Source organism: Manihot esculenta, chromosome 14 (genome assembly GCF_001659605.2).
Source record: "Manihot esculenta cultivar AM560-2 chromosome 14, M.esculenta_v8, whole genome shotgun sequence".
Taxonomy (NCBI): domain Eukaryota; kingdom Viridiplantae; phylum Streptophyta; class Magnoliopsida; order Malpighiales; family Euphorbiaceae; genus Manihot; species Manihot esculenta.
The window spans coordinates 16,160,040-16,184,815 of NC_035174.2; the positions used below are offsets into that span (position 1 = coordinate 16,160,040).

Sequence of the window (24,776 nt, forward strand, 5' to 3'; positions counted from 1 at the left end):
ATTAATTAGTAGATTTTTTAATAAATTTTTAAAATTTTAATAATATTTTAATTTATTTTTAAAATTAAAAAACTAATTAATGAATAAATAGTAATTTTTTATTATAATATTATATATTTTATAAAAATAATTTTATTTTATTTTTATATACAATTATTTATAAAATTATTTATATTTTATTTAAAAAAATACTTTATTGCTATAAAAATTTATAAATTATTTTTATATAAAATGGTTTTTAAAAAATAAATAATAAAATTTAAAAGCTGTGTCCACTTTTTGAAAAATAAAAAACAAATTTAACAGCGTTACTAAATCCACCGGCAGAATTTTAATAAGATCGGTTCTCTATAAACCGAACAGAACCGATATCCAGTTTGATTAAAAATTTTGGGCGTTCGATTTTTATTTCTTGATTTTTATTATTATTATTTTTTAAAGTTCAGTTCATGCTCAGGCTACCAACGGTAAAAATAAAAAAAAAATAAAAGAGTTCCCTGCACGACAGAACAGAAGTTGATTGGACAAAGAATGATTTCCTACGTCCTGCCAAACGCGCCTTTCATGCATTATCTAAAATTCTCTATTCTTCTGTTGGTTGAGGTTGCAGTTAAAAGTCGCTGTTTTCCATTTTTTTAATTATCTCTCTGCTCTAACAGTTTTCAATTTTGCTAAATTATAACTTCGCCAGATAATTAGCAAGTATTTTCCTCTTTTAGTCTACACATTCTTTCGGATTACTTATGGTACCCGCGGGGTCAATTTCATTTTGATCGGTATCTCTGGGCAGAGGGGAGATACTTGATCTGGGTTTTTACAGGTCTTGCAAATTTGGAGATGGGGATGAGAGAATTTGATTCTTCATTGTAAATATGGATGTGGGTTCGCATTTCTTTTCCAGGAGGTAAAATTGGGGACGTGGTATTGAATATTTCTTTAATACCCATTGAAGATTTTGATTCTTTCAAGGAAATCGGGAAATGGGGCCTTGGAGATTTTGATTCTTTGAGAAATTTCTGGAAGTGGGTAAAGGGTAGGAGACATTGATGTTTTGTTTTGAAAGTCCAAAGGTCGTCCTCTTTAAGAGGAAATTATTTGTTTTATGAAATTTGGTGAGAGAGTGAATGAGTAAATTGGATGGTGTTGAAAATTGATTTGGATTTCATTGTTGTATTCTAATGTTTGTTGGGTTTCTCGAAGTTCACGAGAAATACTTTAACAAACCCATGAAGGGTCGCCATTCAGATTGCAATTTCTTTTGCAATTTTTTCCGCTTAAATTAATAATCAGTTGGAAAGAGCCCCTCTTTTGTTCTTTCCTTTGGATGTCAACAGGAGTCCTTCTCTCTGAGAATTCACATCAGTAGTCAGTGAGATTCTGACCGTTGCAACCAATTCTTTGATAAGTAAGTGAGCTTTGGGTGGTTGTTCGTTTGGTAGATACCCAGGAATTTACCTTCTCCTTTTTATTTTTCTTTTCTAAATTTTCCCTTTCTTCTGTTTTCATTCTGACAAGCTTTATATAGTTTGAAGGAGCTGAGGATTTAAAGACCCTTTTGCGGTTACATTTGATCAGAATACTTTCCTGTGGAGCTAAAAATCATGAAATTTCTAAGTATCATGGGTAATTCTTTCGGTTGTTCTGCATCCGGGGAACGTTTAGTTTCTGCAGCAAGAGATGGAGATCTTCAAGAAGCCAAGGCCTTGTTGGAATATAATCCAAGGCTTGCGAGGTACTCCACATTTGGGGTTCGAAATTCTCCACTTCACTACTCTGCAGCTCAAGGTCACCATGAGGTATTTTATATTTTCAATCATGTCGGCTAGATCTCTTGTATTGAGGTTGAGAATAATTTATATATGAGTCACTTTAAACCTTTTAATTGTGTTTATTTTCTTTATTCCTTTTTCTTTTTTACATGTTTTCAGATCGTGTCTCTATTGATCGAGTCTGGAGTTGATATTAATCTGAGGAATTATCGCGGTCAGGTATTGTTTTCGTTGCCTCACTAAATTTTCCAGATTTTCATTAGTATGAAATAATAAAGCATTGAATTTTTCATTGGGTAAACAGACTGCTTTGATGCAAGCTTGTCAACATGGTCACTGGGAGGTTGTTCTCATTTTGGTGCTCTTTAAAGCCAACGTAAGTATTTTACACTTGATTTATTCGTCCTTATCATGTTGATCGTGAATATTTTAAATGACTTTAAAAATAAGATTGTGACAAGTTTGTGAAATCCTGGAATATAGATTCACAGATCAGATTATCTTAATGGGGGTACTGCACTCCACTTGGCTGCTTTGAATGGTCATTCTCGTTGCATACGCCTCCTCCTTGCAGATTACATACCTAGTAGAATCGCTGATTCTTGGAACATATTGAAGGAAAGATCAAACAGAAATGGATCAATCACTGAGTTAGATGAAGGGTACTCCTAATTCTAAGCTTTCTCACTTTTGGGATTAGCTTTTTTATGTAAAACTGTTCTAAATTGCTATTGTGCCATTTTGCTTGCATCAGTGCTCTCCATGAGGTAATCAATAGAACTGCTGATGGAGGCATCACTGCTCTGCATATGGCAGCACTAAATGGGCATGTTGAAACTGTGCAATTACTCTTGGACTTAGGAGCTTCTGTTTCTGAGGTCACTGTGGAAGATGGAACTACAATTGATCTCATAGGTATTACCATTATTTTTTGTATTGTCAATTTACGATCAATGTCCATTACTTGTTCATGAATTTTCTGAATTTTAGTCAAACAGTGGTGGAGGTGCTTTTTAGTTATTCTTATTTTTGATTTTATTGGATATTACTTTGACATTGACACCATTTCTTCTCTGACATGGACACTAGATTAAAAACTTCATAACCACCGTTAAATGCATTCTTTCCCTGTTTGGATAGTTGTTAAGAGGCTTCTAAACTGGATTTGATTTGCAAATTGATAAATTATTGACAAAGGAATGAGGAGTGAAATGGGTAAAGACATGGAGGGAAGTAGTGGCAAAAGATTTAAAATTGAATATTGATGTAGAATTGGTCTTTAACTCCTAAAAACAACTGAATGGCTAAAAAGGATTATATAGCTTACCTCATCTAGTTTGATGTTAGGGCTTAATATTTGAGTTGGTTGTGTAATTTATAATTCTCAACTACATTGCTAAACTATCAATGTGAATTTAAAATAGACTAAGCTGCTTGATAATGTTAGAGCCTACACAGATTTACCAATAGAACAACTAATTTTTTAATGCTGTCAAGGATGGATGCAAGTTATTGACTCAAGGCTACCATTAGTGTGGATTGAATCTTTAGCAGCATTGCAGTTAACATCTTTGTAAAGTTGTATGCCGGTCTTTTCAGGTGCTGGAAGCACACCTCTTCATTATGCTGCGTGTGGTGGAAATGCACAATGTTGTCATGTATGTTTCTTATTAAAGAAGAATTAATCTAAATTCTGTCATGACGTTGCAACAATGATGAAACTGTACCATGTTCATTTTTTTTTTCTTTTTTCAGATTTTGATTGCCAGTGGTGCCAGTCTGACTGCTGTAAATGCGAATGGGTATGCATCCACCATGTTTACTGCTGAAAATATAATGGGAAATCACATTGCATGTGCAAAAGTTGGCTTTTAGGAGCTAGTTCATGTGTTCAAAAGATCTTTTTATTTTGACAACATGATCATCTTGGGGACAGATCTTGTACCCTAGAAAGGACCACTTACCATTTCATATCCAAGTCCAGTTCATGGAGACTATTGGTTGTAGCTTAATATTTATGGGATTAAGCATATTGTCTATATGCTGGTAGTCTTTATCAATTGAAGATTGTCAATTTATTTCTTATTTCTTTTTTTCTCTAAAGCTGGACTCCTTTAATGGTTGCTCGTTCGTGGCATAGAAATGAACTTGAGGAAATACTTAGCACCCAGTTAGAACACCAGATACAAATGTCTCCTTCACCATATCTATCTCTCCCGCTTATGAGCATTGTCAAAATTGCTAGGTGAGTATGTTTTGACTGTAATAGTGCATTGGCTATATGTTATTGCGTCAACCAGGACCATGCTATATGCATCCTAATTATGAATATTGAAATTTTTATCCTCAACTCAGTTGAACTATTAAGTTTTTGAACACTTCCTTGGGAGCTTCTTTTCATCCTGGGTGCATTTGATTAAGTGGACTGAACATGATAGGACAGGACCATTTTTCCTTGTCTGTTTGGTGCATCAATTGGACACAAAAGATTGGATATATGTCCTGTCCAGTCCAGTCCAATCTCTTATTTTCTGCCCCTTCACTTATTATGTGTTAGCTTGTTTTGTCACATGGGACAAGAATCTAATATATATACATATATATATATATACTAAGAATCAATAAAATAATAATATAAGGAAATTTTATAACTTTTGTCAATATCATTAACAAAAATAAATTGATTGTTTTTGAAGTATTCTTATTTAATATTATTTATTTATCATAATGATTTATTATATTAAATATATTTATTAACTAATATAATATTTATATAGCTTTTTAAATATTAACAATTATTTTATATAATTAATTTATCTTCTCCATAACACAAGACTGGACAATTATATGTCTTGTCCTATGTTGTCTTCTTCCCGCTCATTCCATATTGCCCTATACCTCACACCAAATGCACCTTATTGTCTTGTGGAATTGTTATCTCTAGTGGCCTAAGTGAAATGTGGCTCAGAAAAAGCAGAGAGGCAAGTAAAACCTTTGCCGATTAGCATTAATCCATGAAGAAGATCATGGGAAAGTGGGACATTTATTAGAATTTGCCAAGTGAAAATCTACATATAGGGTCTTTTTCACGGCCTTTTTAAGACTCATGTCTTTTATGTTTCTAACCTACTGTACATGTTCCATGGGGTCAGGTACATGTTTTATGTCGCACAACCTTTATTGTAATCATCACTGAAACTGTAATTTAACCGAGTAATTTTACTTATCCTTTTGTTGTGCACTTAGTCTGTATCTGTGTCCTTGAGCCACTGATATGATTTAGGGGAACTGCTTGTTGTGTGAATCAAATAAATGAGCATGTACAACAAAAATATCTGTTGAGTTTACAGCTATCTCATGGAGAACTTTAGGCATAATACAGTGGGAAGGAGTTCAAGAAATGTAGATCACATGTTTTTGTGTTATAACAATTTTGTCAGTGTATCATTTAGTATGCTTAATACACTGATGACAAGTTAACATGTGGAATAGAGTGGCTATATATCAAACTGACTTCTTTTCTTGGGGCATTTCCAGAGAATATGGATGGAGGAATGATGATTTACTACCAACATGCCAAGATCCATGTGTTGTTTGTTTGGAAAGGACATGCACAGTTGCTGCAGAAGGCAAGTTACTTTTCATATCTAATAATGTCCAATATTCCATTATGCTTGTGAAAACTAATGTCATCAGACTGCACAGTTTATGAGAAAAGACAAACTTAATTTAACACTATTTTTAGATCTATAGTTTCTGAAGGCCATTGCCTAGGTGCAAGTTAAACATCACGAGCTTGCAACGATTGGGGTTGTAGATTTGAGCCTAAGAGTAGTCAATAGGACCATCTCGGGATTCTGTCCTCAGAACTTCTATTTGGTGGAATTTTTTATTTACATTACATATTATGGCTCTGCTTCTATTTTATTTAGAGTAATAGTCTAATGTATGTAACCCTTTGCGAGTCTTTTCAGTTGCTTGCATGTCTTATTTTACCTATTTGTTGGATTAGTTATTGATTTTATTTCATTATGTATATGATGGGTCTAGAGTTCTCAGCATATGCTAATGTTTTGTTGGATGGAAATCCAATATGCACACAAAGTCGTTGACTGGAAGGAGTAGCCCAACTTGTTCCTCATGAAGTTACTTAAAACTGCTTGTTTTTTAGGGTCATATTTTGCAAAAAAAAAAAAAAAAAGCTATCAGCTAGAAACCGTAAAAACAGGGGTTCAGCTCAAAGAAAATAAGAAATAGAAGGACAAAGATGAAAATGATAAAGAAACAAGAAGGGGAGAATATAAAGTGTTGCGAGATGGAAAAAATACGTATTGTGTATTTCAGTAGATGAAGTATTACATATTTATATACAAGACTAGAGTCATAATGGAAAGGAAAATAATCCCTAAAATCAAGCTAATATATACAATATCTATACATGTTTACTTCCTAACATTTCCCCTCAAGTTGGTAACTTGTTACATATATAATCAACTTAAGTCCCACCTCTAATTGATCTCCAGTCTTGATATATCCTGTTGAGATTATTTTTTGTTGTACCTTTTCACGAACAAATTGACAATCAATCTTGATATGCTTGGTCCGCTCATAAAATACTAGGTTAAAAGTAATATGGATAGCTGTTTGATTATTACACCACAATTTAACAGACACCGAATTCTTGAAACCAACCTTGACACACTCACAAAACTTCACATATAACTTATCCTGTAACTTGATATAATGATATCCTAATTTGACACTAGACATAGACCACATTTTGCTTCTTACTTCTCCATGAGACTGGATTACCTTTCACAAAAATATAGTATCCTGTTGTCGATTTCCTATCAACCTTTGAACTTGCCTTGTCTACAAAAAAACATTCAATATTTGAGTGTCTATGATTACCGTAGAAGAGACCGCATCTTGGATCTCCTTTCAAGTAGCAAAGAATCTGTCTCAAAATGTTCCAATAAGCAATAGTAGGAGAGGACATGACCTGACTCACCACACCAACTGAATATGCAATATTAGGATGAGCTACCATTATATAATTCAGCTTACCTATAAATCTTCTATAGTAAGTTAAAGATTCGGGATCATTGATGCATAATAAGGTTTAGCACCCAACTTTCCCATTTTGCCAATAAATTAATATCGCATTTTCTTTGGAATAAGAAAATGCCTTTCTTATACTGCATAACCTCAATACCCGAGAAATATGATACAAATGTTGAGGCAACCAAGAATAAACGGAGGGCTAAAGGCACATGAGTGGTTTATTCTCGAAGGGTAAAGAAGGATTAAAAAAATGTGGGGCAAAGTTAGTTACATAGAATATTATAGCTTGTGCAGTGAGGTGGCATGTGCCTAAGCTATAAATAGAATAAGACCAAGAATCATGATCTCATGTTTTTGGGAATTGTAAAATTGGAGCAGAAATTCTGATTGGGGAGAGCCTCTTCTCCTCAGTATAACTGTTTGGCGTGTATTGAAGATGAGAATTCAATACAGATCTTCCTATTTCTACTGCCATTCCATTTAATTTCTATGTTGTTTTTAGTTCTTTTTGTCAATTCCTTTATCAAAATACTTCAAGGAGGTCAAATCTTTCGTATGAAATTGTAACTTAAGAAACTTTTTAGAGATATAATATCTGCAACATCACTTCTGCTAATAATGATATCATCCACATATACTATGAGTTGGATTAACACACCATCTGAGTTTTTATAAAATACTAAGTGAGTACACTTACTTATCTACATATGAAACTATTGGACCACCTCACTAAACCGGCCAAACCATGCACAAGGGCTCTGTTTTAAGCCATAGAGATTTTCAAAGTCTACAAACCTTGTTTGGCTTTCTCTCAGGTGGTTGCTCAATATAGACTTCTTCTTGAAGATCACCATGCAGAAAAGCATTTTTTATGTCCAGTTGGTGCAAAGGCTAGCTACCAAGGAAACAAACAATTGAATAGAAGCCAATTTGGCAACTGAAAAGAAAATGTTAGAGTAGTCAATCATCCCATAGTTTGAGCATAACTTTCGGTAACTAAACAGGTCTTGAGACGCGCAATAGACCTATCAAAATTTAATATCACCTTGAATACCCATTTACAACTAATTGCTCGCTTTCCTGGGAGCAAGGATACTAGTTTCCAAGTACTGTTATTGTCCAAAGCTGCCATTTCCTCCTCTGTTGCAGCATGCTAGTCAGGATGGAATAAAGCCTCTCTAATAGTTTTAGAGACCGAAACTCTAGTGAAGTTGTAAAACAATGAGAGGAAGAGGATAATTAATTATGAGAGACAAAAGATAATATATGATAGATGCAAGAACTCTTTACCTTTACGAAGAGTAATATGGGAAAGTCTAAATCAGACTGAGGAGGAATGATTGGAGCATGATTTGCTGACAAGAAGCTAGTAGTGGGATCTGAGTCGAGAATCTCCATTCGCTTAAATTAAACATGAACAATGGGAGGATGATCTACGGTAACAAAAGGAGCATAGGAATTCTAAAGGCTAGGCAAAGGATGAGCGATGTAAACTAAGAGATCATCTTCCTCCTCCTGAGTCTCACAAATAGATGATAAAGGAAATAAAGGAGTAGATCAAAGAAGGTAAAATCACCAGGCACGAGATAACGATTAAGTTTTGGAGAGAAGTAACGATTTCCCATTTGAAACCAAGAATATCCAAGAAAAACACACTTAAGTGATTTTGGATCCAATTTAGACATGTGAATGAATATCACGAACAAAACATGTACAGTCAAAGATACGAGATTCAAAGGTAATATAGATTTAGAAGAAAATATAATATTTTAAGGGATATCACAATAAAAGAACATATTGTAGAAACTAGGGATGTGCCGTTCCGAGACGATTTCTTACAGGAGCTGGAACTGGAATAGAAAGTCGGTTCCTTTAATTTTTTTTAATCAGAACCAGAATCGAATTTTGGTACATGCGTTCAATTTTAGTTCGATTCTAGTTATTTCAATTTCAGTTTCAGTATAGTCATCGGTTCCTATAATAAAATATTTCCATCTAAAATATATCAAGGCACTAAATAACCAAACATAATATAGTTTTTCTATTATAATTTTCAAACTCTTAAAAAAAAAAGAAGAAAACTCCCAATAGAGCTTCTAAAAATTTTTGTTGTAATATTTTCACAAGAAATAAACTCAAACTAAACAAACTCAAACTAAACAAACTCAAACTAAACGAGCTTTTATCATTCCTTTAGTATGTTGCAAATTTGTTTTGTTTCCTTTATTTTTTATAACAAAACTATGTAGTTTTATCTAAAACTGTGTAGTATCTAAAATTATATAGTTTAACTTAATAGTATTTTTTTTAAATAATCACAATTATTTTAATTTAATTTATTTCTAATTTTATCAAATTATATTTTATTAATATATATAATCTAGTTAATGATTATATAATCTTAAACTAAACGAGCTTTTATCATTTCTTTGATATGTTGCAAATTTATTTAATTTTCTTTATTTTTTATAACAAAACTATATAGTTTTATCTAAAACTAAGCAGTATCTAAAATTACATAGTTTAACTTAATAATTTTTTTTAAATAGTCACAATTATTTTAATTTAATTTGTTTGTAATTTTATCAAATTATATTTTATTAATATATATAATCTAGTTAACAATTATATATATATATATAGGAGTAATAATGTACATATACATATATATGTGGTTGATTTTTATAATTTATATTCTATTAATATGGAGATAATGTATAATATAATTTATTTAAATAGAATGAAGTATAATTAATGAATTAAATTAATTGAATTATATTCTTATACATATATCAATCAATATATAATTATTTTAGCAATTTATATTTTGTTAATATAATTCTATTAATATTGAGGTAGTGTATACATAATCTATTTAGATAGGATGAACTTTAATTAACTAATGAAATTAGTTAAATTATATCATTATAAATATTTGATAATTGACAAGTGACTAAAAGATGTAACAATTTTGTATTGTTATTATATAACAATTATAAATACATATGCATACATATATATAATTATTTTAGTAATTTTATATTCTAATAGTATAATTCTATTAGTTTATATTATATATACATATGTAATCTATTTAAATAGAACAAATAATAATCAACTAATTAAATTGGATAAATAAAATGGTAAGAAATATATAATAATTAAACAATATTGTAATTATATGTGTAATTTTATTGAAATTACATGATATATAAAATATATTATTGAAACTATATATTAGAATTATAGTATCACAATAAATTAATTATATATTTATATATATATACACGATTTCAGTTCGGTACGGATCTGATATGGTTCCGGTACTGTTCTTGATAAAGAACTAGGACCAGAACCAAATATCTAAATAAATTCGGTTTGGTTCCTACACCATCGATTCTTTTTTGTTTTGGTTTCAGTTCGGTACGGTTCTTCGGTTTGGTTCGGGACCCTCAGGAACTGTGCACAGCCCTAGTAGAAACTACATCTGCCCATAATTCTTTGGAACTTTCATTTGAAAGAGAAGTGCTCTAGCAACCTCAAGAAGATACCAATTTTTTCTTTCGACAATACCATCTTTTTAATGGTGTATCGACACAAGAAGACAAGAAGGCTGATGAAAAAAGAAACCCATTCTCTGTCATATAGAGACATTTGAAAGAGAAGTGCTGCGAATGTTTTTGAAAAGTATTCTTTGTTATTATCACTTTGAAATACACACAAAGAGACATTAAACTGAGTTTTAATTTCAAAACAAAAGGTACAAAAAACAGAAAATAGTTCTGAACAATTCTTCATCAAGTACAACCAAAGTAACAAAGAATAATTATCAATAAACATAATACAATACTTAAATCCAGGTTTAGAAATAATAGAACATGGATCCCAAATATCAGAATGTACTTGCATAAAAGGAGTTGATACTCGTTTATTAATTCTAGCAACTAAAAGTAAATAGCGATATTTAGCAAACTGACACGAGTCACACTCTAAACTTGATAATGACTAGAATTGAGGGCACAATTTCTTTAAGGTAGGTAAGGATAGATGTCCTAATCGACAATGAATTTAAAAAAGAGTTGAATTACGAGAATATACAAAAGACTTTGATACCTTTTCATAAAGAACATAAAGACCTCCAGACTCATGATCTCATTCAGTGATATGCTTCATTGTCAAACCTTGAAAAACACAACAATCGGGAAAAAAATGAGAACAATTTAAGACTTGAGTAAGTTTACTACAGAAAGCAAATTAAGGAGAATCGAGGCAAACATAAAACAAATGAGAAAGATATGGATGGCCTAGGATTTACAATTCTAGGGCCTATGACACCTGAGGTAGATCCACCAGCTAAAATAACAGGCAATGAAGTTGTGTGGGATTGGAAAACAGATAATAGATTAGTTTTATATTTATGACTTATAATCCTAGTGGGATATTCTTTTCTAATTAAAGTGAAAGATTTATTCTTCAATAGATGGAGGATTAAATGGGGTAGATACCTTATATATATGTTATTCCTAGATGAGATTCCTAATTAAATTAGGACTAAAGCGTCTAATACTATAAATAGGAGTATAGTTGAAAGAGTATATGACTCATCTATTGTGAAAAGGGGCTCTTGCCCATCGTGGTGTATTATAGTTAATAGTAAATATATTGGGTTATTACTAGAGGAGATTGAGAAGGAATAATCAGCATATTTAATATGAGCTGTTTATTATAGCGAGAGAGAGGCTTCGGTTTAAGGTGGAGAAGGAATTTGTCCGTGCAATTGACATTGCTTGTAGTGTATATTATAACTATAGTAAATACAATGGATTATTTTTAGAGGAGACAGAGAGAAAAACTAATATATTTACTATGAGCAGTTTGTAATGTATAATTGATAGGGTGTGGTGGGTTGATGGGTAAATAAGATGACTTGAACTTGTAATTGATAATGGTTGAAGAACCACATTGAAATTTTATATTTTACTTTTATTATATGTGGATAATTATCATAACAAATTGGGATCAGAGTTGAGGTTCGTTGTGTCAAAAAGCTCATGATATCAATAATGATTAATACAAAATTGAGGTGGTAGTCGTTATGCTTTTATGATCATGAAGGCCACGAAGATTTGAAAGGTTCAAGCTCAAGCATGAATATTTGGAGGGTTCAAGCTCAAGTACAAAGATTTGATGATTAAAGACATTCGAGGTATATTATGGTAGATGGATTTTGAGTCAAGGTAGAGATTGTTATATTTATGACTTGTAAGCCTAGTGGGATACTCTTTCTAACTAGAGTGTAAGATTTATTCCTCAATAGGTGAAGGATTAAATGAGATAAATATCTTATTTATATGCTATTTTTGGATGGGATTCTTAATTAGATTAGGATTGAAGGGTCTAACAATATAAATAAGAGTATGGTTGAAAGAATATTTGGCTCTTGCCTATTGTGGAAAAGGGCTCTTGCCCATCGTAGTATATTTTAATAATAGTTAATATATTAGGTTATTCCTAGAGGCAACAGAGGGAATGATCAATATATTTACTATGAGCAGTTTATTGTAGTGTGAGAGAGGCTTGACCTAAGGTGGAGAAGGGTTTTGTCTATACAGTTGAAGGCACCCCTTATGGTAGATAATACGGTTATAGTAAATATATTGAGTTATTCCTAAAAGAGATTGAAAGGGAATAACTGACATATTTACTATGAACAATTTGTAGTATGGGATTGATAGGGTGTAATAGGTTGATGGGTCGATAACTTTAGCTTGTAATTGATGATTATATTGATGATAGTGGAAAATGGATATCCGTAAATATAGCCCTGTGTTGAAAGGGTGAATCACGTTAAAAATTTATGTTTTACTTTTATTATATATGGATGTTGTAGCCCTTTTTCCAGTCCAGTTTTGCTTGTAAGAAAGAAGGATGACAGTTGGCGTTTCTATGTGGATTATCGCCAATTGGACAAAGCTACCATACCAGACCGCTGTGCCATTTCGGTAATTCACGAAATGCTTGATAAATTGTGTGGGGCTCTTTTTTTTTTTTTAAGTTGGATTTAAAGTCGGGCTACCACCAGATTCGTGTAGCTATTGATAGGGTGTAATATGTTGATAGGTAGATGGCTTGAGATTGTAATTGATGATTATATTGATGATAGTGGAAGATTGATGTCCATGGATGTAGGCCTTATGTTAAGAGGGTGAACTAAGTTAAAATTTTGTGTTTTACTTTTATTATACGTGGATGACTATCACAACAAATTTGTATCTGAGGTTCGTGATGTCAATAATGATTAATACAAAATAGAGGTGGAGCCAGGTTATTCTTAGAGGAGACTGAGAGAGAATAATCAATATATTTTCTATGAGCTATTTATTGTAGCGATAGAGAGGTTTTGGCTTAAGGTGGAGAAGTATTTTACCCATGCATTTGAAGGCACCCTTGTGGTGTACAATATAGTTATAGTAAATATATTGGGTTTTTCTTAGAGGAGACTGAGAGGAAATAATTAATATATTTACTATGAGCATTTTATTGTGTGCGATTCATAAGGTGTAATAGGTTGATGGGTAGATGGCTTGAGCTTGTAATTGATGATTATATTGATGATAGTGGAAGATTGGAATCCATGAATGTAGCCTTATGTTGAGAGGGTGAACTAGGTCAAAATTTTGTGTTGTACTTTTATTATATGTGGATGACTATCCGAACAAATTGGTATCAGAGCTGAGGTTCGTGATGTTAATAATGATGGATAGAAAATTGAGGTGGAGCCATGAGACTTAGCTACAGTACTATTGTGATCATGAAGGTTAGAAGGGTTCAAGTTCAAGTATGAAGATTTGAAGAGTTCAAGCTCAAGTACGAAGGTTTGATGATTGAAGACATTCGAGGTATGCTATGGTAGGTGGATTTTGAATCAAGGTAGATATTTTTATATTTATAACTCTTAATTCTAGTGAGATAATTTTTTCTAGTTAGAGTATAAGGTTTGTTCCTCAATCGGTAGAGGATTAAATAGGATAGGTATCTTATTTATACGTTATTCCTGGATAAGATTCCTAATTAGATTAAAATTGAAGGGTCTAACACTAAAAAGGAGTATAATTGAAATAGTATTTGGCTCTTGTCCATTGTAGAAAGGGGCTCTTGTCTATTGTGGTGTGTTGTAGTTATAGTAAATATATTGGAATACTTAGAGGAGACTAATCAATATATTTACTATGAGCAATTTATTATAGTGAAAGAGGTTTCAGCCTAAGGTGGAGAAGAACTTTGCTCATACAGATGAAGGCATCTTTTGTGGTGTATAATATAATTATAGTAAATATATTAAGTTATTCCTAGAGAAGACTAAAGGTTTAACACTATAAAAAGGAGTATGGTTGAAAGAGTATTTGGCTTTTGCCTATTGTGGAAAGGGGCTCTTGCCTATTGTGATGTATTGTAATCGTAAATATGTTGGAATATTCAGAGGAGACTGAGAGGAATAATCAATATATTGGCTTAAGGTGGAGAAGAGTCTTGCTTATGCATTTGAAGGCACCCTTGTGGTGTATAATATAGTTATAGTAAATATATTGAATTTTTTTTGGAGGAGACTGAGGGGGAAATAACTAGTATATTTACTATTAGCATTTTATAGCGTGGGATTGATAGGGTGTAATAGGTTGATAGGTAGATGGCTTGAGCTTGTAATTGATGATTATATTGATGACAATGGAATACTGTTATCCATGTATGTAGTCTTATGTTGAGAGGGTGAAGTACAATAAAATTTTGTATTTTACTTTTATTATAAATGGATTATTATCACAACAATTAGAGTTATCTATTGTATGATTCGTAATATCAGAACCAATGATCAATTTAGAAGAAAACACAATAGAGGAAGACACAAGACATGAGATGGCTATACTTGATTCCATGATAGTAGTAATAGACGAATTGGTAAGTTTTAATAGTTCTTCATATATTGAGAAAACTGAGTAAACTCTTTCTGTGGATATTAAAATAGTTTTCTCGGAGGATGATGCGATTGCCATGTAATGGGACTAATAAACTCAAGTTTAGCTCCAAAACAAAACCCAAGCCAAACAATAGCAGCCAACTAAAGGCCACAAAATCACAATAGCAACACAGAAAATGCAATTTGAATAGGTGAACCAAACACCATAGACGGTCTAGAGAAAAGAATTGAAGACCTAAGTAAAGTAACTCTTCCAAACACTGCTGAGATGGGAACCAAACAGCCAGCAATGTCCAACACTACATTGGAAAAGGTGAGGCGACATTGGGAAAGGAAGTGGCAAACAGATGGTGACAGCACGCACTCTCATGCATCGGCATGTGGGAAAGCATTGAAAATTGATTATGGCGCATGGAGGTTACTCGCTAGAGATCCAACCACTGGGTCTTAGTGATAGGCCGATCGGCTACCTGCACAACTCCTCAGGTGGGTGGTGAGGTGAATTAATCACCCTGGATCGGTGACCTTAGATTCCAATAGCTAATGACTAGAAAGACCAGAGAAAGGAAAACTTAAAACTTTTTTTTCTCTCTCTATTCTGATACCATATTGAGAGATATAAAAAAAGGGAAAATTATTATAGAGTCCCTAGGTTTTAATGAAATTAACTATTTAGTTCTTAAAATTCTTAGCTCCAATTAAAATATCCCTCGTATTCTCAAAATAGCACCATTAGATCCTTCTGTTAAAAATCGTTAACAAATTCCATTAACTTTGTGTGAAAAACTTAATATTTCCTCATCCAAAAATTCCCAATTTAGAATCCCATTACTTCTAAATCCATAACCCTAAAATACATTTACTTTGTTTGGTGTCTCCTTCCTTAGCCTTTTAGTTCCATGGGTAAAATAAAAAATCAACTGCAACATGCAACTGTGATAGAAAAATTGTAATTCTTCTTCATTTTCAACTGAACCCCATTCCAAATTGAACAAAAATTACAAATGGAGCCACAAATTCAACAGAGAAATTCAATACAGATTTCCATGCAGAAATTTTCAAATCCATCTTCTCCCTTCAACAACAGATGATCACCCGGTTCAACTCACATGGAACAAAAAAAATTAATTTAATCATTTTTCTATGCATAATCGAAATCAAAGGAGAGATTACTCTTTCTAAGAAAGGGTCTAATTGCTCTTCTTATTGATACTTGTCCATTTGAGGTCAAGAAAGAATTTAGAATTTATTTTGAATGACAATGAATCAAATCCTATAGACAGAGAAGAGATTAAAGACACAACCATTGAAAACGATGTTCTCAAAGAGAGATTTGACAACCTTCCACTCCTGCAAGAAGTACTGCAAAACTCTCTGCTTGAAATCGTGCTTATCGTCTTCTTCTTCCAATGTTGTTTCCTCCTAATTTTGAGCTTTGAGTTCTAGGTTTAATTGAAGGAGTAAAGAAGAGAAACTAAGGGGCGTGATCTCTTCTTGGAGACATATGAGGGTAATTTTGTAATATCTTAATATACTCTCTCTTTTAACTGATTGTTATATTAGTGGACTATCAATTTAACAGAAAGACCTAATGGTTCTATTTGGAGAATATGAGAGATATTTTAATTAGAGTAAGAATTATAAAGATCAAGTAGTTAATTTCATTACAAATATATATTGTGTGTATTTAATTAGATGAAATATTATATATTTATATACAAGAGTCATAATGGAAAAGGAAAAATAATTCTTAAAATTGAGCCCTAAGATCAAGCTAATATATACAACATTTATACATATTTATTTCCTATAATGTTGTGAAGAAAAGTTAGAGTGTTGACCAACATAGAAAATTCTTAATTATGAGGATTTAGATCCTTGGATCCTAATTAGGCTTAGTTATAGGGCTTGATTATAAAGATTTTATTCTTGTTATAAATATTTCTAATTTAGGTTGATTCTTTGTGTATAAATACTCAAACCTTGTAAAGATCAATTTAATTAAATAGAATAAAAAAATTTTCCTAAAATTCTTCATGGTATCATAGTTTTGCCAATATTATTTGGTATAAGGTTCACAGAGTTAGAATTTTTATAGGTCAAGTTTCTTGGCAACTCTATAGAGGGAGTTAATTGACACCGCCCATACCAGGAGAATACCCATTGGATTTCCAGCCTTTTCCCGGCAACGTGCCTCCATTTCAGCCACGTGCCTCCATTTCAGCCACATGCGTGATCTCACGCACCACCACAGTCTCAGCGTCATTTTGACGTGTTGGCGTGTAGGTCCTTCTCCGGTGCCCTTTTTCCATGACACTCCTTTCCGACGACCTCCCTTTACATTGCGCCTCTGACCAACTCAGTCCCATACCTTTTCGCCTCTGCTTCTCTAGTGAACAATAGTTCTTTACCTGTTTTGATAAAAAAAAAAAAAAAGATAGTTTGGTCTTCTCCTTGAAATGGCAGACAAGGAAAAAAGAAAAAAAAGGTAGTTTTTTTCTTCTTTCGTTTCATCTACTGATTTTGCTCCATGAATTATTGATTTTGGCGCAAATACACATGACGAGCTCCTCTAAAGGACTTCCTTAATTATTTTCCATGTCTATAGAAGAATACTATTAAAATAGCTGATGGTTTTTTCATTCCTGTCTCTGGTAGTGGTTCTATTGTTTGTACTCCAAATATCAAGCTATTCTCTATTTTTCATGTTCCTTGTTTCCCTGTTAATCTTTTATCTGTTAGTGCTCTCACCAAAGCACTTAACTGTAAAATTGAATTTTTTTTTCCTGATCATTGTGTTATTTAAAACCTTCAAACTGGGAAGAGGATTGACAATGGTAGACTGCACGATGACTTACATATGTTGGAAGGGAATCTGAGTTTGAATTCATCTCAGACTCTTTTTGAAAGAAATTAGAATGTCAACCAGGAAATTAGGACACTCATCCTTCTTTGTTTTAAAGAAACTTTATTTTAATTTATTTTCCTAGGCTCAATGTAGTTCTTTAGTTTGTAATGTTTGTGAGTATACTAAGTATACAAGGACCTCTTATCGCTCCAGTAACAGTAGGAGTATTGATAAAGGCAAAGAGTGATGTGGTTTCTTGCTTTCAATCTTTTCACAAGATGATTTGTACTCAATTTGATGTTAAAATAAAAGTTTTGAGAACTGATAATGGTACAGAGTACATGGATTACCTTTTTTTGCTTATCTGAGTCTAATGAGATACTGTATCAAACTAGTTGTTCTTACACTAGTGTTCAAAATGGTATTGCTGAAAGAAATAGGCACATGTTGGAAGTAGCTCGATCTCTTTTTTTTACTCGGAACCTTCCAAAAATCTATTGGAGAGATGCAGTCTTAGCTGTAGCTTATCTCATTAATAGAATGCCTCTCAAATTTCTTGCCTTTAAAAGCCTTTTAGAGGTGTTACTAGTGAAAAATGTTTATACTGTTCCATCAAAAATATTTGGATGCACGTGTTTTGTTCATACTAGGACAGGCGGAAAGCTCGATTTGAGGGCTCTTAAATGTGTGTTTGTTGGGTACTATCTCACACAGAAAGGTTACAAGTGTTGTCTCCCTCCATCTGAAAAATACTTTGTCAGTATGGATGATATGTTTAGAGGGATTGAACCTTACTTTAATACTACCCCATCATCTCTTTAGGGGGGAATAATAAGAAAAAAGAGATGATTTCTAGTCCTATAACTCTAGAGCGTTTTACTCTAGAATAGACTACTACTATACAGGGGGAGACTATTGGTGATTAGGAAAAGATAATTGGGCGTTTTGATAAATCAGATTTAAGGAGATACTCAAGAAGAGATACAACAGAAGCAGAAAAAGCTATTGTGCAGCCTACTTAGTGTCATAAATCTTCCTCTTCTTCATCTGGTGAGTTATTCCTAAATTTTGAGCTAATTGATGATCTAAATAAACCACTCAAAGAAAAGGAATTAGGTTTTGTATAAAGCACTCTATTTCTAACTCTCTCTTATAATTTTTTGTCTCCATCCTATAGAGACTTTGCGTTGTCTATTTCTTCTGTATCTATCCCTCAGGATTGGAAGAAAGCTCTCAAAGATTCTAATTGGAAGGGAGCAATGATTGAAAAAATGAAAGTTTTGGCTAAAAATGAGACGTGGGAGTTGATGTCTCTTCCACCTGGAAAAAAACCAGTTGGCTTCAAGCCTGCAAATGGGTGTTTATTGTGAAATACAAAGCAGATAAATCAATTGAAAGATTTAATGCCAAACTAGTTACTAAGGGATACACTCAAACCTATGGAGTGGTTTACCAGGAGACATTTGTATTTGTCCCTGTTGTCAAAATGAACTCAATCAGAGTATTGCTATCTTGCATTGCCAATTTTGACTGGGACCTATAGCAATTTGATGTGAAAAATACATTCCTCTATGGAGACTTGGATCAGGAAGTGTATATGGAAATCTCTCATGGATTTACTGAGGAAAGGTGTGTAGGCTAAAGAAGCCTTTGTATGAGTTAAAGCAGTCATTTTCCTTTGGTTTGATCGATTCAGTAGAGCTATGGTTTCCTTTGGCTATCAACAAAGCAATGCTGACCATACCCTATTTATTAGACATCACAAGGGTAAAATTTACTTTTCTCATAGTTTATGTTGATGATATAGTAATGATAGGGGATGACACTGAAGAGATGACTCGATTGAAAAAACTTTTGGCCTAGGAGTTTGAAATTAAAGATCTGGGAATCGAGGTTGCCAGATCAAAAAGGAAATCTTTATTTCTTAGAGAAAATATATTCTGGATCTTTCGGAAGAAATTGGTATATTAGGCTGCAAACTAGCAGAAACTCTCATGGAGAGTAATCACAAGCTACAAATAGGGATTAGTGAATCAGTGAATATTGGCAGATATCAGAGGTTGGTGTTAGTGGCAGACTGATTTATCTTTCGCATATTCAACTAAACATAGCATATGCAGTCAGCTTAGTCAATTCGTTTATGCATGATCCTCGTGAGTCTCACATGCAAGTTGTTTTTCGCATTTTGCGCGATACTTAAAGTCTGCTCCTGAAAAATGTCTCATATTCTCTAAACACAATCATCTTTGCATACACGCATTCACAGATACAGATTGGGTTGGATCCCTTAATGATAGGAGGTGAACTAGTGATTACTGTAGTCTTGTGGGAGGAAATCTTCTCATTCAGAGAAGCAAAAAATAAAGTTTTGTTACTCGATCAAGTGCTGAGGTAAAATATAGAGTAATGACACTAGGTGTTTGTGAACTCTTATGGTTGCAGAGATTGTTGGAGGAATTAAAATTGTTGGAGAGGCACAATCTCCTCTCGTACTATGACAACAAAGCTACTATTAGTATAACTCACAATCCAATTCAACATGACCGAACGAAGCATATAGAGATTGATTGATATTTCATTAAGGAGAAGTTAATAAATGGTGTCATTAAATCATGTGACTTTCGATGAATAGTTAGCTGATGTGTTTACCAAAATGCTCAACAATAAGATCTTTTACACCTTAATTTGCAAGTTGGGCATGTGTGATATTTATGCACTAATTTAGGGGAAAATATTGACCAAAATAGAATGTTTTTAATTAAGAGGATTCAGATCTTTGGAATCCTGATTAGGCTTAATTATAAGGATTTTATTCTCATTGTAAATATTTCTAATTTAAGTTAATTGTTTGTATATAAATACTCAAATTTTGTAAAAATCAATTCAATTAGAATAAAATGAAAAATTCCTCCTAAAATTCTTTATAGGGAGAATATGCAAATCTGGTATGATTTTTGATTCTTGATTAGCCTTCTTTATGGGGGATCTATGCCTTGTGTGGGTAAGCTTCTTGATAATTGCCTGTAATATGTTCTTTAACCAAGTAACCGCTTTCATTTTCCTCCAAAACCATATCTTTTAAATTTTATCCTTTTCCATATGTATTCATTATTGATTTCAGTCAACAACTCATATTCCAGACTTAATTTGGTCATCTCAACCATTCTCTATTTCCTCTTCTCCCCTAGTTCACTTGTATGTAATACTTCCCCTTAGATCTCAAGAGGAGGGGCTGATCCGATTGCATGAGTAATACAAATAATGTGTTTGCTGGTAGTGATGTTCTTGATGAATTGAAATAGCAGAATTTAGGAGAAAACTCGGTTTATTTTTGTGTATATCAATCTTTGCACATTCTACCTATTTAATTTATACATAGCAATTCTAACTATATAAGGAAACCTACAATAACATGAAACTAATAGAAATAGGAAACAATATATTCAAAATAGGAGTATAAAACATTTTGCTGCTTGATCCCTTGGTGGACACATCGACCAACTGGTCCTTAGAAGCTGCATGAGAGATACTCAACAATCTATCTACAATTTTCTCTTTATATGTTTGGTTCAATCATGCTACACTGGATTATGAACGACACTAATAGTAGCTTTGTGATCAGAGAAAAGTGTAAACCGCTTGTTTTTGATAATTTCATTTCTTGTATTAACATCCATAACCACAATAATCCACAAACCCCATGAGCCATAGTTTACTATTCAGCCTCTGCACTAGATCTAGCAGTTATATTTTTTCTTGTTTCTCCAAGTGACCAGATTATCGCTAACAAAAGTACAACCACTTGTCCTTGATCTCCTATGTCAAGAGATCCTGTCGATCTGCATCCATAAAAGCCTTTATCTGAAGCTGCCCATGCCTTGAGAAGAGGAGTCCTCTCCTTGGGGTACATTTCATATATCTCAAAATGCAAATTCCGAAGGGTCATGCATATATTGACTGTTAGCTTATTGCATAGGCTGTGTCTAGTCTAGTGTGTGAAAGATAAATCAATTTGCCTACAATCTCTAATATCTTCCTAACTCCACTAACTCTTCAACTAGACAGCTGGCAATCTATGATTTCCTTCAATAGAAGACTTTTTTGGTTTACACCTCAAAATTTCTATTTCTTCAGGAAAATCAAATAACGTACTTTTTTTGACTAAATAAAGATCCCTTTTTGTCTAATTTGGCAACCTCAATGCTGAGAAAGTACCTTGGCTTTCCCAAATCTTTAATTTCAAATTCTTGTACTAGCCATTTCTTTAATCGAACAATTTCTTCCTTATATTTATTTCCACCATTATATTATCAACATAAACAATTAGTTTATATGACTTACCTACCTCTATAGTGTTTTATAAATAGGGTGTGGTCAACCTTACTCTAAGAGAACTCAAAGGAGGTTATAACCTTGCCGAATATGTCAAACCATATTCTAGGAGATCGTTTTAGACTATATACATCCTTTTTCAATCTGCAAGCTTTCTCTGTAACCAGCTCATTTTAGATAATAATACCCTTTGCATTCTTCCATATCCTATGAAGATCCAGAGCTTCCTTGCTCCTTTTGATTCCCTTGCCTCTTATCAACAGTGGACTAAAATTATAAGAAAGGGAAATCTTTTTTCTATTTGAAGGTTGTTGGATATCTGACATTGTGAAACTGGTCTGTATAAATTGTCCATTAAAAAAGCTGCAAGTAATACAGTTGGTGACAGGCATCGTAAGATCTTTACAGACTCGCTGGTTTAGCTTATGCTTTTTGCTTTTAATAAATATTTGTATCTATTCTCTATTTTTTTTCCCTAAATGCAAATTTTATGAATTTCATGGTACAGACAATTATAACAATAAGTTGACTTTTTGTTTTTTCGTCAAATGTATTTTTTCCCATTTTTAAATATCATTTTTCATCGACTAATCAAATGTTGTTAATATGTATATACACAACGGAGAGCTTGTTAATGTTCTTTAAACTCCTCAAGGGTCTATTTTCATTACCTGGCAATGGCATATTTCAAAAGCCATTAAAACCTCAATTGTTAATCTTGTTTGCTTATGAATAAATCCCAAGGACTAAAAAGCTAAATTTGTGTGATTTTAATTGATGCAGGCTGTGGTCATGAATTCTGCACATGGTGTGCGTTATATCTCTGTTCTTCATTTTGCACCTCAGTAGTTGCTCAAGATCCTCCTGGCTCAGTTGCCTGTCCTCTCTGTCGACAAGGCATAGTTTCATTTGTGAAGCTCCCAGGAACTAGGCCAATGGTGAAGGTTGCCAGAACGAGTTTGTCACTAGCCTTCTGCACATGTACAGGCGAGGAGCCGGAACCCACTTCCATGATAACTCCGCTCTGCAAGCCGGATATTGGATGCACCAGAATTTCCCCTCTTTCTTCTTCGTTCCGCTCTTTAAGTTGCCAGAAGTTCCCATACATGAAATTCAATGCTAGGGGTTGCTTGGGAATTCCAGAGACAAGACCTTCTTTAGTTCCTTCTGCCATTGACAGGAGCCTGCGTGAACAATTGGTGAGATGTTCAAGGCCAAGGCTTGGAAGATCCACTTCTAGCAATGACACTGAGCGTAGGAGGACTTGGCTATCTGCGCTGAACGATTATGTAACAATAGGATCTGGAAGCTGAGATTTCTTGAATATTCTTTCATTTTCTCATTAAATTTTTTCTTTTGAAGAAATTTTCCCATATCCTTTTGTAAAGCTTGTAATCTTGGGTGTAAATATTAAAAGCACCTGAATAAATCAAAGGATTTACCTTTGGTTTTGGTGCTCAAAACAAACTAAATGTTGTTTAAAATATTGATTCCGTTATTGATTCCAAAGGCTTTACCTCTAGATTGCAGCCTTCTATGGACCTCATTATTAGTAAAGACCAAAAGAAAATTAGTAAGGCATATGAATACGTTGAATGGTGCAACTAAGACAAACCCTTTAACAACAAAGCAAACACTTTCCTTTGATTACATTTGACAAATAAATGCATAACAAGCATCTATGAAACCTAGTAGCACCTCATCAGCTTCTTTGTCTGCCGGAGAAGTTTTAAAATGAGCGATAGAAATCAAGTCAACCATACTAAAAATCCTCATCTTTGCAGGTCCTCGCATCGCACGTCCTTTTCTCACAAGCCAGCATCAGCATCAGCATCGCAAGCCTCCTCAATGGCACAGCCTAGCAACCATTTTGTCATATTATCATTCATCATTGTTTCACTCTCATATCTAGCTTCCTACTATTTTTGCCATTAGTTGACTCATTGCGTCCTCTTGGATTCACTCTCAAGACCTTATTTGATCGAGAATAAGTAAATTAAAAAAATAACACTTTAACTCTTAACTCTTGTGTGTTAGTACTTTCTTCTATCCTTTTGCTTTTATTGCTTTCGTTGTGTTGATTGTTCAACTTTGCTTAAAGAGGTGTAAAGCTAACTTAATCGTGGGAGAAAGTTAAATGTCGCAAGGATTCTTGGTGCGGCGATTTACCAAGCTCACTAGTAAGAAATGTAATAAGTTGTATCCTGAAATATTTAATTTGTATGCCAAATACATTTATATCATATTTTCTATCAACCCTTTAAGTAAATTTATTAAATGCATACTTGTGAAATATATTTTCTATGGATCAAGGGATTGGCTAAATCTAATTTCTTTTAAGCCTACTCTTTATATAGTTTTTGAATTTTAATTTCATATCTATAAATTTATTGTGTTGAAATTAAACGAAAGTAAATTTTAACTTTTTGCTACGAAAAAGTGAATACAAATTTACAATAAATATGAATATAATTAAAAAAATTTAATTAAATTTAATTCATTTGTTACCCATTTTAATTTATTTAGTTCAATTTGGTTCCATATCTCAAGCTAAAACTATTACATTTTGTTTTCCTTGCATACTTTCCCTTTATAATGTATTTACTATATTTAAACATTATGAACATTAAATGATTTGGAGTAAGCATTGGCTGGATCAAGCTTAAGAAAGCAATAAAAATTGAAAATTCAAATTTTCAAGGAAGAGACAAAACATTTAATATTTCCTCTTAAAGACAATCACGCTCAGCAATCAGCATAAAAACATCTTTGTACGAAACTAAGCTCA

General features: G+C 33.0%; 1 protein-coding gene across 4 annotated transcripts; it reads left to right on the top strand.

The window, feature by feature from the left end:
• The first annotated feature begins 512 nt into the window (after positions 1-512).
• Positions 513-23,510, top strand: LOC110599938 (probable E3 ubiquitin-protein ligase XBOS32). Of its 4 annotated transcripts, none has more exons than XM_021736577.2 (11): positions 513-1,405; positions 1,526-1,796; positions 1,929-1,988; positions 2,074-2,145; positions 2,253-2,431; positions 2,524-2,684; positions 3,369-3,427; positions 3,525-3,571; positions 3,910-4,014; positions 5,307-5,398; positions 22,772-23,510. In XM_021736577.2, the coding sequence occupies exons 2-11, from the start codon at positions 1,602-1,604 to the stop codon at positions 23,299-23,301; spliced, it is 1,500 nt and encodes a 499-aa protein (XP_021592269.1). In that variant the 5' UTR covers positions 513-1,405; positions 1,526-1,601; the 3' UTR covers positions 23,302-23,510. The 4 variants fall into 4 exon arrangements, with proteins under 4 accessions (XP_021592269.1, XP_021592268.1, XP_043806067.1 ...); XM_021736576.2 differs by having other exon boundaries at positions 514-1,405; positions 1,516-1,796; positions 3,874-4,014; XM_021736575.2 differs by having other exon boundaries at positions 515-1,405; positions 3,874-4,014.
• Positions 23,511-24,776: the final 1,266 nt, after the last annotated feature.

What these genes read in the sequence shown, in the direction of transcription:
- LOC110599938 (XM_043950132.1), top strand. Translation starts at nt 1,602, where the DNA reads ATGAAATTTCTAAGTATCATGGGTAATTCTTTCGGTTGTTCTGCATCC. An exon ending in ATCACTGAGTTAGATGAAGG is followed by an intron (nt 2,432 to 2,523) that starts GTACTCCTAATT and finishes TGCTTGCATCAG; the next exon opens with TGCTCTCCATGAGGTAATCA. An exon ending in GAAATGCACAATGTTGTCAT is followed by an intron (nt 3,428 to 3,524) that starts GTATGTTTCTTA and finishes TTCTTTTTTCAG; the next exon opens with ATTTTGATTGCCAGTGGTGC.